General features: G+C 40.2%; 2 protein-coding genes across 4 annotated transcripts; both read left to right on the top strand.

Moving 5' to 3' along the window:
- The first annotated feature begins 575 nt into the window (after positions 1-575).
- Positions 576-6479, top strand: LOC115673287 (protein GET4). The gene is made up of 12 exons (XM_030595408.2): positions 576-778; positions 1067-1146; positions 1549-1627; positions 1894-1975; positions 2431-2581; positions 3250-3340; positions 4272-4355; positions 4618-4664; positions 5294-5422; positions 5659-5743; positions 5921-6001; positions 6118-6479. Exons 1-12 carry the CDS (start codon positions 731-733, stop codon positions 6133-6135), a joined length of 975 nt encoding a protein of 324 aa, XP_030451268.1. The 5' UTR covers positions 576-730; the 3' UTR covers positions 6136-6479.
- A 771-nt stretch (positions 6480-7250) lies between these two features.
- Positions 7251-10938, top strand: LOC115673276 (pentatricopeptide repeat-containing protein At2g16880). Of its 3 annotated transcripts, none has more exons than XM_030595392.2 (4): positions 7251-9808; positions 10145-10212; positions 10301-10368; positions 10479-10938. In XM_030595392.2, the coding sequence occupies exon 1, from the start codon at positions 7378-7380 to the stop codon at positions 9706-9708; it is 2331 nt and encodes a 776-aa protein (XP_030451252.1). In that variant the 5' UTR covers positions 7251-7377; the 3' UTR covers positions 9709-9808; positions 10145-10212; positions 10301-10368; positions 10479-10938. The 3 variants fall into 3 exon arrangements, with proteins under 3 accessions (XP_030451252.1, XP_030451253.1, XP_030451249.1); XM_030595389.2 differs by having other exon boundaries at positions 7252-9808; positions 10120-10212; XM_030595393.2 differs by lacking the exon at positions 10145-10212.
- Positions 10939-14726: the final 3788 nt, after the last annotated feature.

Below are 14726 nucleotides of genomic sequence, written 5' to 3'. Positions count from 1 at the left end.
AGCTCGTTAGCTTTTTCAGCTTTGCCAGGATAGCATTTGGCTAAAAATCCTAAAATTCTTTCCAATTTACTATTGTTTAGCTTTTAATTTGCCTTTGGCCATCAAATGAAATGTGAATCGCCAGTCCTCCTCTCTTTGAAACAAGGGGTCTTATGATTTTGTCGGTGCCTGAAACAATTTCTCATAAATTTATCGACATTGTTCTCTTTTTCTTGATAAGAACGAATCACGATAGAATACGTCTTTTTTATCTTGACGAAATGGGTGGAATGGCTACCCACATTCCAAAAATATTTACGATATTTAGTATCTTATCGATGACTTCCGTTGGTGCTTTCTATTTGATTGTATTAAACACTCAAAATTTTCCCTAATAGGCTTTGGAGGCCTATATAGAAAAAGTTAAACCAAAACGGATCTAGGGTAAAATTTTTGGGCCAAATCGAAATAGAAAGTAGAAACACCGGGGGGGATAAACCGAAACAAAAAACAAAGGCGGGGCAACATATAAAAACGACACGACGTATCCAGGGAATTCATTCATCGCGAGAAGAGAGCGGCCAAGCCCACGGCCAAGCAATAGCTCCCTTGCATTTCCTGCGTCTTGCAGAAACGCATGTAATCTGATCCCGCAGCAGAGAGAGAGAGATAGAGAGAGAGCTTTTGATCGGATCCTCGCCTCGTCGGAGGGGAAAGCTCATAGCTTCGCAGCATCCGCCCGCGCGAGGACATGTCGAGAGAGAGACCGCGACGATCGACCCTGCCTCCCGCTCAAGAGGTCGTCAACAAAACTGTCGTCCACGTCGCTGTCGTTCATTCCCCCGTGTTGCGCCGCGCCCCGTGCGTGCGCTCGCGTCCGCGCGCTCTCGTGCGGATAGCGTTGAATTTTTCCGTTTCGATAGCGGAAGATGTCCGCTGCGAATCCGGTCATCCGCGGCCGTGTTTCCGAACCGACGAGACGCAGTTTCGTTTTGCCGTTAGAAGCTACCGCGTCGATTTGAGATTGGGGTTTTGTTGCGATCGCGTCTTTTCTTTCTGAACCTTTGCTTGCTTCATGCAATTGCAGAATATCGAGAAATTGGAGAAAGTGGTGAGCGAGGGCAATTTCTATGGAGCTCAGCAGATGTACAAGTCCGTCAGCGCTAGGTATCGATTCTTTCGCTGCAGCATTTCGCTCGGTTCCGTTTGTTCCGATTGGTATTTTGCAATCTCTCGACACCCTATTATGCAAGCAGTGAACGATGTTTGAATGTGCCTCCTGTTTAGCTGCAGCAGATCTTTTTAGATAATTAACCTGTGGGAGACGATGATGATCGCCTATTTGTACTTTTGAATGTGCTCACTCTGTATGTTATGCAAGCAATTTTTCTGGAAATGATTTAAATCTTTTGGAGTTTAAAGCGATATTACTTGATATCAGTGAACTGAAAAAGCTCGTCCCTTTCACATTTTATGAAGTCGAATTTGTCTGGTAGTCTTGGTTGCATTGACCTTGTTTTTTAGGGCATTGATACCTCTTGAAGGATGTAATTTACGCTCGTATTTCAGATATATAGCTGCAGAGAGGTATGCCGAAGCATTAGATATCCTACAGTCAGGCGCATGCGTTCAGCTGCAGAACGGTCAGGTTGGTGATCCGAACACTTCAATTTGATTTGGTTGATTTGTGATTGAGCAGGAAAGTGAAGTATTTATGGGTTTGATTTGATTTTGTTATAGATATATCCTGATATTGTCTGAGCTAAAAGCTCATCCTTGATTATTCTCTTCTCGATAGACATTTAGTCAATTTGACCAGGCATGTGAGAATTTCTTCCGACACCTCCCTCTTTGAATAGAAACAATCTCAGAGTCTAACTTGAAGTCGTCTGCTGATGTTATGCTGAAGTGCAGGTTACTTGTGGAGCTGAGCTTGCTTCTTTATTTGTGGAGGCACTTGTTAAAGGAAAATATGCGTGTGATGATGAAACGCTTGGTAAGTCTGCAACTGGCCCCTCTTCCCCTTCCGCCGCCACCACCACCATACCGAAGTACACTCACATTCATGTGCCCCTAGACTCAACCATGGAGGACTGACCAAGCACGAGAGTTGTAGGCCCACATAGACACAATTTCTTAGGGATATTTCAAACGGCAGATACAACACAAAGTGCAAGAAACTTGTGTAACTCTAGAGGTCCTCTACTAATGGAATAGATATTGTTCCGCGAAGTGAATACATCTTAAATTGTTAGGACCGTGACCTTTGAAGCACGATCTGAAGATAGCTTTCCAACTTGCTTTGATGTTGTCAGCATATTTTATTGATAGGTTAAATGATCTTTGATGCCTTTGTCAATGCCTCTTCATTCCTCATTGTTTGTGGAGCTTTCATCTATAATTTTCCACAAAAAAAGTTTTAATGAAATGTTGCAAAAATATTATTGTTAGATCGTGTCAGAAAAATCTACAAGAAATTTCCTCAGATGTCAATACCAGAACACTTGGGAGATGACGATGACGTGCAGCAACTTTCAGAAGCCCTTGCAGCAGCAAAAACCCGTGTAGAATGCTGCTCATCGTTCTTGAAAGCTGCTCTGAAGTGAGATCCCAGTCTTTTCGGGCTATATTGCGGTTGCATACCTTTACAATAGCACTAAAGTGCTTTTTCCTTCTAAGCTAGTGGCGGGACAGAAGTAATTATGCTATTAATTTGCTGGACATAAGTTTTTTGATTGTTTCCTTCTTATATCTCCTCCCGATATTTTCGTTGACTTAACAATGCTGCGATGGAAATTCCGCAATTACATTTTTCCGTTTTGTCTGTGGTCTTCCATTTATACCTTGAACCAGTGTATCTTGTGAGATTTGTGTACCCCATTTAACATAGATGGAAAAGCTCTGTGAAAATAGTTCTTCGCCTGAACATAGTGATAGGTATTCTTTTGCCATGCTTTACTTATGAACTTCCATTATGGTGCAATGATTTTCAGTTTTTTTGTGGAAGACCCTTGTGGCAATTTCTTTCTAAAGAGCTTCTTGTTATGGAGCTTTTCCAAATTATTAGATCAAGAGTTAGAAGCATATGTTCTTTATGCTTCTTGGTTCTGTTTGTCTGTTATGACTTGCACTCCCAGTTTTTGCTCTGAGATCACAAAAGTTAGGATGTATCACGTCTGTTTCTGTCCTCAAACACATTAATATGATTAATTGTGTCATTTTTTGAGTTGTTCTAATGGCCTTGCTCTTTTTTCTTCTGCTTGTTAGCAGATGGTCTTCTCAGTTCGGACCTCATAGGGCTGGATCACCAGAGCTGCATTCTATGCTAGCAGAATACATTTACTCTGAATCTCCTGAAGTGGTATGTCTGGCAACAAGTACATTATTTGCATTACCTCACAGTTATGCTTAATATTGGTTTCTTGACCCAAGTTTTTAAGAAAAAGCCCATTGTTGTTAATTACAAGCGCTTTCCTATGTAAGCAATAGACTTTACTAGTCTTACCATGAATAGTCTGCTAAATCAGTCAAGTTACATGTGAGTAATGATTTTCAACAGAATTAACCTGCATATTCTGTATCATTTTCCATTCCCATAGTAAAACTAATGGTTCACAGTCTTTTGTGAGCAGATAGGTTAAAAATCTTTTGGCTTAAATGTTTTACCGGGGAGAACTCGTAATTTTTCAATTACTCTCATTTGTTACAGCTCTGTTGTCAGCACTGCAACACAAAAATTTGAGACTATGCTGGATGTGATACTTATTAGTTTGAATATTGGATTATGGATAGTCCCTGTAAGGATAGCTTTTTGTTACTAACTTAGACTGCATGGCTTCACTCACGTTATTTTGTATATGATCACGATGCTTGATACGTGCCTAGATATCTTGGCACATGAAAATGCTAATTCCTGTCATAAGTCTAAGTCTTCAGGATATGTCAAATTTTGCATTTAAGACCTTATGTTCGTGTTGGAACCAGTGGTCTATGCCGAGACAATACATCAAGATGATGGCATGGTTGTATACATGACTTTTATTTTGGCCCCTAAAATATCAGGTTGGACTTTATATATTGGAACATTGCCTTCTGATATGGTTTCCCAGTCCTTTGGTTTCCGAGCTAGAAAGTACCTAGAGTGCAGTGAATGTTACAGGCCTTATAAATTTGCTTTTATGATTTGTTACCATTTTCTACTGCAGTGATGCCAAAACTGAAAGTTAATATGATTCAGAGTCATCTTCCATGCTCAAGTTCCAGAGATGATATAATAAACTGCTGCTTTTCAGGATATGGCTAAAGTGTCCCTTCATTTTGTTAGAGGAAACAACCCAAAGAAGTTTGCATCAACTCTAGTAAACTTTATGGGAAAGGTTGGCTTCAGTTTACTCAACATACTTCCTTTTTTTTTTTTTTCTGTTTTAAACGATGTGGTAAGCATAATAGGTTGTTTCAATCAATATTTTCATACTTTGAGTTTTTGGCTTAGACTATACATGCCTTAAGTGGCTCGCAGATTAGAAGAGGAAAAGGGGGATTCCTTGTAAATTCCTGTTCCAGTTCTATTGGCCATCTTCTCTAATAGTATTTTTACTCATAATTAAGTGTTTACACTTAAATTCTTTATCTATTCAGTGTTATCCTGGTGAAGATGATCTGGCAATTGCACGAGGAATATTAATGTAAGTTCTCTTAGAAGCAGGCAGAGTCGATGGAATCTTGATTATGGTTTTGCTTCATTGAATGAAATGTATAGCCTGGAATGTGAACTCGCCAATTTGAAGCTGATGGAAACTAATAAGTGAATAGTATTAATAATAGCACTAGGATTCTAATTCAATAGCTAAACCTGCATTACATGACTCACATTTCCTCATAATTGTTGCATACGCGAGCCTTGATACTTCATTTACCTCATTATTTGAGCTAATTCAGATTATATAATATGGAAAGATCACCTCATTGAATGTTGTCTATGTGCATTTGTTAGCGGAGGTTCCTCCTTTGCTGTGACCTGTATTCTGCGATGCTTTTGTTACTTCGCCATCTATTAGTTTCTTTCTGCACACTAATGGGGATATTTCTGGTTGCAAGTGTAAAAAGAATTGAATCTTCCCGCAGTTGAATAAATTAGGTTGACTTAAACCAAATGTAGAAACTTTGAAATCCCAATTTTGAACAATGCACTGATTCAACAATAATTAATTTTATTCGAGTGTTCAATATGCCATTTTTAGACTCCCTCTCCTTTCGTGTAATTAATGTCGATGTTCTGAGTGGTTGTGCTTATGATTCTTTCTTCACCTGGCAGGTACTTATCTTCAGGTAATTTACGAGATGCTAACAATCTGCTGGATGAGATAAAGCAGCAGCTAGAATCAAAACAGCAGGATTTGCCCAAGTCAGATTTGATGCAGTTCATAGGTTATCTTTTACAAGTGTAAGTTTTTCTATAAACAAAAAAGTTTTAATAATTGTAAGTTCGATTTTATGGACATCCTCAGCAGATGAGGTGTGCCTCGACTGCTCATAGACAATCCCAGCTTATTATTGGGATAGGGTTATCCTCTCTTTTTCTCGAGATTGAGGACCGGGAATGTTGAGCTTGAGACTGATGCGTTGAGAAGCTCCCCCTCACATGACTATTAAATGACCATTGAGAGATTTGCAATGCAGATTACAGAGAGATGCATTGCCTCTTTTCAATATGTTGAAAGCAAGTTACAGGCCGAGTATAGATAGAGATCCAGCATTCCATGAGGTATGCAGTCTAAATTGCCACTAAGATATCTCTCACTGATCATTAAAAGCTCAAAACTTCCGAACCTTCTAATTTCATGTGTGTTTTGACTGCTCATCAACTATCATCAACTCTTGCTTGCTTTGGCTTTAAACCTTATATTCAGTGGAGCTTCTGACATTGAAAATTGTGGTTCAGTTTCTAGATCTAACAGCGGAGAGGTTCTACGGTGTTCAACGCAGAAATCCCTTGCAGGGGATGTTCGGAGATATATTTAAGGTGAGGCTTCGTCAAAGTACTGAGATATTCGTGTGCCGTCCTACACAACTAATAAACCAATGTGGACGCTGAGCGAACTCTTGTTTCTTATATGGAATCTTTCTGTTCATATTCAGATGATGGGAGGTGAATAGTCCTGCCTGCAACTTTGCGGTCTTTCCGATGAGACGCTCCATATCCAAGCCAGAGAATTCCCTAGCAATTTTGTACGTTGTTGTTGAATTAACATTTATTGCAAAAATTTGTTGGGAAGTTATATTCGGATGAAACTTCACAAAAATGGAGTTCTTTGCTCTTTGTTCTGGTAATTTGTTCTCCAAAGCAGCGTAGTCGCCAGAGCCCAGATGATGGGAGGACGAGCACTGCCTTGGTATGGCTTTATAGTGTGAAATTGGATCGTGGCCACATGACTTCATAAGTGTTGCTGTGAAACTCAACTGATTGAAACGCAATCTGAGCTCCTTACTCTTTTATCTGAGGCTCTCTGTCTCTTTATTATATACTTTTAAAGGTTTGAAACTGGAAGCGCTGTCGCCCGGCTACACAAAATATTTCTCGTGATTGTCTGTGAGCTAGGACTCTAAATTTAGGTCTATTTTCAATTCCGTCCCGAACTTTTTTTATCTCATAAAAGATTTCAAATTTTCACTTTAGTCTCAAATTTGCTCACACGTCCAAAAATTGCCACTAATTTACTCAAAATTATCGACATCAGAACCGATTAAAAGTTTATTATTAAAACTTATGTTTTCATCAACATCCTCGTTATGTAAGAAATAATAATATTGAAGAAATAAGTGGCGATGCGCCAATGACTGCTTAACGTTGAAACAATTGTGCATCAAGAACTTCTTGATTGGAGAATAGATTGAGTTGATTGTTAAGCAAACAATTGTGCATCAAGAACTTCTTGATTGGAGAATAGATTGAGTTAATTCGATGATGCTTGTTCTATCCTTTTATCCATATCTTTAAAATTAGGGATAATCTTATCCCCATTTTACTGCAAATTTCATTGAAAATTCTAATTTGAAATTATATGGCACATTTACTTCAAATTAACCTTTGTTTTGCAAAAAAACCCACTTCAAATCAACTTTTTTTTACCAAAAATCTCAAATCGGTATTCCTAACCTAAATCTAATTACGGAGTAAATGTGGTAAATGTATCATGCTCTAATTTAGGATTTAGGTTTTTTTAACTGTATAAACGAAATGAAAATAATAAAAAAATGACGTCCGCTACGACATGCCGTCTCTCTCGTCTTCTCTCCCACTGCGAATTGCGATAAGCCACCGAAAAACCCTACTCTTTCCTAGCGGTTAGTCTCTCCAATGGCGAAGCTCTGAACTGAGAAGCGCGGAGCAGCTCGGAGATGAACCCCGCTCCGTCGCCGGCGCCTCCGCTGTCGACCCCCGAGCTCCTCGACCTCGTCGCCACCGCCCTCACCTCCGAGAAATCCCAACTGGAGGCCCTGATCCCCCACGCCCCGCACCTCACCCCGTCCCTCCTCCTCCCGATCTTCGCCTCCAAAACCCTAGCTCGCCGCCCCAACACCCTCCTCTCCTTCTTCAGATGGTGCCAGTCCCACAACCCTTCCCTCTCCCGGTCCCCGTCCCTCCTCCTCTCCCTCCTCCCGCCGCTCTTCGCGTACCGGAAGTTCCCCGACGCGAAGGGCCTCCTCGTCGCGTTCATCTCGTCCGACCGGCGGCACGACCTCCACGGCTTGATCCTCGCTCCCGACCAGACCGTCCCCAGGCTGTCCAAGGACCTCCTGGACACTGCGATCGGGGCGTATGTCCAGTGCGGTCACCCGCACATGGCCGTGCAGATCTTCCACAAGATGAAGCGGTCGGGGATGCGGCCGAACTTGCTCACGTGCAACACCCTTCTGAATGCCTTGGTGAAGTACCCTTCTTTGCATTCCGTCCTGCTGGCTAGGGATGTCTTTAGTGATGTCTTGAGGACTGGGGTGTCACCGAACACGAGGACTTGTAATATTATGATTTATGGTTATTGTTTGGAGAACAAGATCGAGAAGGCATTGGAGTTTGTTAATAAAATGGTCGATGAGTTCGGGTGTGTGCCCGATAATGTGACGTATAATACGATATTGGATGCATTGTGCAAGAGAGGCAGGTTGAAAGAGGTGAGGGATCTGTTGCAGGATATGAAGGATAGGGGGTTGGTGCCGGACAGGAAAACCTTCAATATTTTGGTTAGTGGGTATTGCAAATTGGGGTGGCTGAAGGAGGCGGCTCAGGTGATAGACTCGATGATGCAGAACAACATGACTCCCGATGTTTGGACGTATAATAAGTTGATCAGCGGGTTGTGTAAGGAGGGTAAACTTGATCAGGCATTTAGGGTTAAGGATGATATGGAGAATTCTAAGTTGTTGCCAGATGTGGTGACATATAACACTCTGATCGACGGGTGCTTCAAATGGAGCAGCAGCTCCGAGGCATTTAAGTTGATAGAGGAAATGCAGGAGAAAGGTGTGAAGCTAAATGCAGTTACGCATAATATAATCATTAACTTGTACTGCAAGGAAAAGAAAATGGATGAAGCTAGGGACGCCATGCTGAAAATGGAAGAAAATGGAATCTCTCCAGACTGTGTCACCTATAATACTTTGATAGATGGAAACTGTAAAGCAAATAACTTGGAAGAAGCTTTGAGGCTGATGCATGAGATGGGAAATAAAGATTTGAAAATGGATAGCTTTACTCTGAATACTGTTCTCCATGCTCTTTGCAGGGAGAAAAGGCTTGACAAGGCTTATGAATCGCTCTGTAGTGCCAGCAAGCGTGGTTATTTTGTTGATGAGGTTAGCTATGGTACCTTAATCACGGGTTATTTCGAGGATGAAAAGTCTGATAAAGCTTTGGAGTTATGGGATGAGATGAAGGAGAAGGGGATCACTCCTAGCATTATTACCTATAATTCTCTCATGGCAGGTCTCTGCCAGTTTGGAAAAACTGATGAAGCAATGAAGAAGCTGATTGAGCTTCTACAGAGCGGTTTAGTCCCAGATGAAACTACGTACAACACAATCTTAAATGGTTACTGTAGGGAAGGATATGTTGAGAAAGCATTTCAACTTCATAACAGGATGGTTGAAAATTTATTTAAGCCCGATGTCTTTACATGTAATATTCTACTTAGCGGTCTTTGCAAGGAAGGGATGCTAGAGAAGGCTCTCAGACTCTTCAGTGCGTGGAACTCAAAAGGAAAAGTTACAGATGTGGTTACCTATAACACACTGATATCAAGCTTGTGTAAAGAAGGTAGATTTGAGGAGGCGTTTGATCTTCTTGCAGAAATGGAAGTAAAGACAAAGGGGCCTGATTCTTATACGTATAATGCCATTCTCAGTGCTCTCACTGATGCTGGTAGAAGGAAGAAAGTGGAGGAGCTTATGTCTATGATGGTTGAAGCAGGGAAATTAACGGATTTCTCCATACAAGAGGAGCAGGCACAAAACGCTGCGATTAATGAACCTCCGGAGGAGCTTGATTCAAATTCTATTGCCTATTCAGAACAGATAATTGAGCTATGTTCTCAGAGTAAATACAAGGATGCTATGTTAGTTTTTGAAGATTCAAAACAGCAGGGTGTTGTCCTAAGCAAGATGGCCTACATCAGTTTGATGGTTGGGCTCATTAAAAGAAGAAAGAGCATCTCTAGGGTTGCAAGACAGTAATTATGTTTTCTCAGGGTGTTAAATTGATATTGGCAACATGGGGGCAAAGCCGTCGGTGCTGTTTTCTGTGACATTGCACCAAAGGCGAACCTGCTTCGAGGTATAGTCACCCTCTCCTTCCTCTCCTGTTCTGTGGGCTCCCATGTCAAATTTTTTTGTGCTCAGCGATGCTCATAACTAGGAGCTAGGCTTGATTAGTTTCAATAAAACTGCTTTCTGGTAGAAAATCTTTGTATTAGAAATTTTTTTCACGGGAAACAATTTACATAACATTTTGTCAGTATTTGGTGCATATGCAAGATCTTTGGTTTTCTGATGTTACTCTGGTCGGTGAAAAGCACCTCTAACTCTAAGGCCGCACCATGAATATTTGAATAACTGGAGATTTAGACTCTTCTATTTCTATTCCAGGAAAATGTTTGTGGTACTGTGTTAGGTTGCACTGCAATGCAAGCTTCAAGTTGTAGCTAACTGTTGAGAGTTAGGAGTTGCTGACAAACCTAGGTGAGTTATTGGTCATTACAATTACAATAAATTTGAAGCAACTCTTCCCATGCCTTTTTGACACTTTGTCTATTTACTTTAATTTCAGTGTAGCGCTGAAGACAAATACGGTGGCACTTTTTAAGCCTGATCGAAAGTGTTATTTCTCCAATGAGGGTAAGTCAAAGTAAATCTCATCTCTGAAGAATATCAAATTGCGACATTACCTTGCTGGCCAAGAAACTGTGACGTTAGTTCTATATGTCTTTGACTGTCAAATGTAACAGGTCCATTGAAGGGATACATAAAGCTTCACTAGAGCTGGAGATGGAATTGCAGTTGGCTTAGTTTGTTTGAAGCCAAAGAGGACAATAAGGATTGTACTTGCTGTGGAAGTGGGCAAATGACCGAGTGGCATGCTGAGAATCAGGAATTTTCTAGTTAGGTTAATTCAGTAATTCAGTTCTGCTATCAAAGGAAATAAAGAAGTGAGAGTCGGGTGCAAATTCTTTCATAAGAGTGCATATTATTTAGTCTTGCAATTGGAGATATAAGTAGGCGAGTAGAAACGGCAAAGGAACTCATGGGCAGTAGCTTGAAAGCCATTAAAACCCTGAAGATGGGAAGGGGAAATTTAGCCTGTATATCGATGAGATTAATAGATAAATGCATAATGATTCATGCACCGCCCATTGTACATCTCACTGGTTCTTATGTTAATCATCGTTCCATCGGATTTTGATTTCACCTCGCTTTTGCAGCTGGAGATTACTAGTGAATGTGGAACTTTGACAGTTTATTCAGGTATATGTTCCTGTAGTAGTATTTATGTTAAGGAAAATAGAGCTATAAATTTCGCAACCTCCTACTATAACTATAAACGGAGATTAAAACCTGTATCAGGGTTCTTTGCCTCAGTCATTTGTAATTCTGTACTTTTGAGTACTATATCCCTCTGCTTTGTGGTTGCATTCCAGAATGTGTGATAGACATGACTAGAAACGCATTTCATTCCATGGCTAATATGTACAGATTTTGTAACCTAATAGAGTAGATCTGCAGCCACGTTTTGAAGATCATTTGCTCGCAATCATTGCATTCTAGAAAGGTCGATTGTTTATCCCAAATTTGGGGAACAATTCGACTCTCTCAAAGTCCACACACGAGAATTAATCTAAGCCACAAAGGAGTGCTTGACACAGTTGCTCGATTCACACTCTCTGCACCGGAAGCATGCCATGAATCTTCACTTTCAACTTTTGAGTTAACAATAATGTCGAATTAGCCGGGTTGTTATCATCGAATGACTCGCTGTTGGGTTGGTCAGAAGAGACTGCAATGCAACAAAGCATTTCCGGTCATGATACTTACAGATCATTGAAGCTCGATTAACATAATCTTTTCAGGGTTGAAACATTTGCACCCTGGTATTAGAATACAGTTGCAGAGCGAAAGAGGACACAGCCGATATAGTGGGGGAAGGTGGTCAAAACCGAATAAAAGCACCATCTGAACTCTTGACAAATGAAGACTTCGTCAATGACCCACGACACCTACCCCATATATTGTAATGTCCTCATGCAATGTCCTAAAACATTTGTCTATCTAAAGTACTTCGGTAGATGCAAAAAGGCGAGGGTGTGTCCCAGACCGTTGTCGTCGTTCAACTATTCTTCTTCTTGCTCGCCGAACCAAATTCAATGCAGCTGTTGAAAAACAGAGCACATGAATACAACGAGATACCGCGGTTCCCCTGTCCTTACTTGACACGACTACGCGTTCCTCGATAAAGTAGCGCGTCTTTGGTACAGACCAAATAGACTATTTAAACTCTTCATAATTAGGGGGTAATTCTACAGAACGGTCGTGGAATGAAAGCGACTCGGGTCGGGGCTTTTCCCTGGTATGAAACCATGCAAAGATGGTGGACTAAGCAAGTGCGGTCGTGTTCACACGAACTTGGAAGCTCTCTTCTGAAGCAGTTTGGTTCTTTGCAGGCCAGGAGAAGTGGCATCCAACCTTTGCCGCCTTGATTGGCACTGTTGTTGTGATGCAAAAAGGGTGCATCCACTTTCCGTTTTTGAACATGAGGCATGTCCCACTTTGCAGATAGAGTTTGCTGTGCACTTTCACATAGGGTGAATCCTCATCTTCTCTACTCGTACTCAGGATGATTTGCAGCCTCTTTTGGGCATATAGAGATAACAACTTTTCACATGAATTGCGCGATCGCTTTTCGATTTAGAAGAAAAGCGGGGCTTAATTAGCGTAACGACGAGTTTATGGATGCTAAAGTCAAGCTCGCATGTTCGATAAACGACGCATTTTTTTTTCGTGATGCCAACGCGCACGAAATTGATGGGTCCGAGCATAAATTCGGTCGGCTAGTGGCGTACTTAATGAACGCCGAGCGTTTTCATATGATACGATTAGTCAATCGAGGGATTAACAGTAACTTCACTTGCAGTAAGGATGGTTCGGTCATATGTATTGCATCAGTACGCCCAGTCTTGCATCGATGGCTTGAAATCCCGAGAACGAAACGACGACGTTAAACCGTGCGGTCGACCCCGACGGAGACTGTCCAATCAAGCGAGGACGCGTGGACCTTGTTTTTACCCCTTTGATGGCGGACTTGGTCGGGCCGCACGCGCGTAGAACGTGCATGGATCGGTCATACGCCGTACGCCTACGAAAAAAAATTTCAGATGAAAAATAGTTCCCTCGTTGAAATGATGCGATTACTTTTTTTAAAATTTTTTTTTCAACAATGCCTAACTACGTTTAGATAGGGGAGCGTAGTGGAGAGCAGCGGTTAATAATGGTTTTCGCTTTTTTTAGTGTTAAATGAGGAAAAATAGCCCGTATATTCATTTGAAATTAATTCGACTTATTGTCGCGATTTTGAGGTAAATTAGGCCGAGAGATATACGGTGTGGATGAAAAATTATTGCATTTCGTCACGTAAGGTTAACCTTGGGAAAATTGTCCAAAAAGTCTTAAATTTATTGTATTTTTGTCAATTCGGTCTCGAATCTTTTAATTGTGCCAATTGAGTCCGTCCAGCTAATTTTGAAGGGAAATCGGTGACATGGGCATCGGACGTTTTATGTGGCACACCATACGCTAATGTGAATAATTTTTAATAATATTTTAAAAAATTACGGAATTTTTTGTTGTTTTATTTTTTTTCTTTTCTTCTCTTTTCCTTTTTTCCTTTTTTTTTCCTTTCTCTTCTTTTTTTTTTCTTTTTCCCTCTGTCGGCCATTGCCGAACCTCGTCGATGGCAGGCGAAGGTTGTTGGCCTCACGCAAAGGCAGACCAAGGGTCAACCTCACCTCGACTGGCAAACCCTCGCTTGATTTGGCGAAGGGTTGTCCTTGCCTGAGAACAGTGAAGGGAAAAAGGAAAAAAAATAAAAATAAAAATAAAAATTTTAAAAATAAAAAGAAAAAGAAAAGAAGAGAAAAGGAAAATTAAAGAAGGAAAAGAGAAGAAAAAGAAAAAAAGGGAAAATTTAAATTTTGAAAAAAAAATATTTAAAAAGTATCCACGTCGACGCCACCCAGCGTCTGCGTCAACGATTTCCGGCCTAAATTAACTGGATGGACTTAATTGGCAAAACGTAAAAAGGTTTATGACTAAATTGACACAATTTAAAGGTTTAGGACTGAATTGGAAAAAGCGCATTAACTTTAAAACTTTTTGGACAGTTTTTCCTGCGGTCTTTGGAATACTTTTTGAATATGAGAAATATAGTGGTGGGCGATTTAGGGCGCGAATGGTAACCATTCTGCTCCAGAAATCAAATTCTTGCCAGAAAATTGATTTCTGGAATTCTTGCTAGAAATTGATTTCTGGAGGAGAAATCTGTTTGATAAAACATGACTAATTCTGCTCCAGAAATTGATTTCTGGAACAGAAATTTGTTTTGATTTGTTGATTTTTTTTGCATATAAAAAAATTTAAATTTTACTCAAAGTGGGTGACCACAAGTATTCTAAGCCATTCTGTGAAGTTTTAAAATTTTTTATTTTTTAATTTTTTTGGGCACCTCAAAAAATTTAAATTTCACTTAAAGTGGGTGGCCACAAGTATTCTAAGTCATTCTGTGAAGTTTTGAAATTCTTTATTTTTTGATTTTTTTGGACACCTAAAAAAATTTAAATTTCACTCAAGGGTGGCTTCTAAGCCATTCTGTGAAGTTTCGAAATTTTTGATTTTTTTATATTTTTTTAAAAAAATTCACTAAATTTCCTATTTTCCCGAAATCTGACTTTTTTTTATTTTCTGGAAATTTTTATGAATTTTTCTGGAATTTTTCAATTTTTATGCATTTTCTGAAAAAAAAAATTAATGAGATCTCAAAATGTGTTGTAAAGGCCACCAAAAAGAGAGAAAAGAGGGAGAATGCATTCTGGAAGAGAGATGCTACAAAAAGTAGCTTCTCTTTTTCTTGCCCAAAACTCATTCTGAAATCAAGAATGCATTCTGGAATCAAGTATTTTTAACAAACACATTTTTATTCTAGAATG

This window comes from Syzygium oleosum, unplaced genomic scaffold, assembly GCF_021117445.2.
Source record: "Syzygium oleosum isolate NSW1041296 unplaced genomic scaffold, Sole_v2.1 Sole_v2.02, whole genome shotgun sequence".
Classification (NCBI taxonomy): domain Eukaryota; kingdom Viridiplantae; phylum Streptophyta; class Magnoliopsida; order Myrtales; family Myrtaceae; genus Syzygium; species Syzygium oleosum.
This window is presented reverse-complemented; position numbering and strand designations above follow the sequence as displayed.

What these genes read in the sequence shown, in the direction of transcription:
- LOC115673287 (XM_030595408.2), top strand. Translation starts at nt 731, where the DNA reads ATGTCGAGAGAGAGACCGCGACGATCGACCCTGCCTCCCGCTCAAGAG. An exon ending in TACAAGTCCGTCAGCGCTAG is followed by an intron (nt 1,147 to 1,548) that starts GTATCGATTCTT and finishes CTCGTATTTCAG; the next exon opens with ATATATAGCTGCAGAGAGGT. An exon ending in TAGTAAACTTTATGGGAAAG is followed by an intron (nt 4,356 to 4,617) that starts GTTGGCTTCAGT and finishes TTATCTATTCAG; the next exon opens with TGTTATCCTGGTGAAGATGA.
- LOC115673276 (XM_030595393.2), top strand. Translation starts at nt 7,378, where the DNA reads ATGAACCCCGCTCCGTCGCCGGCGCCTCCGCTGTCGACCCCCGAGCTC.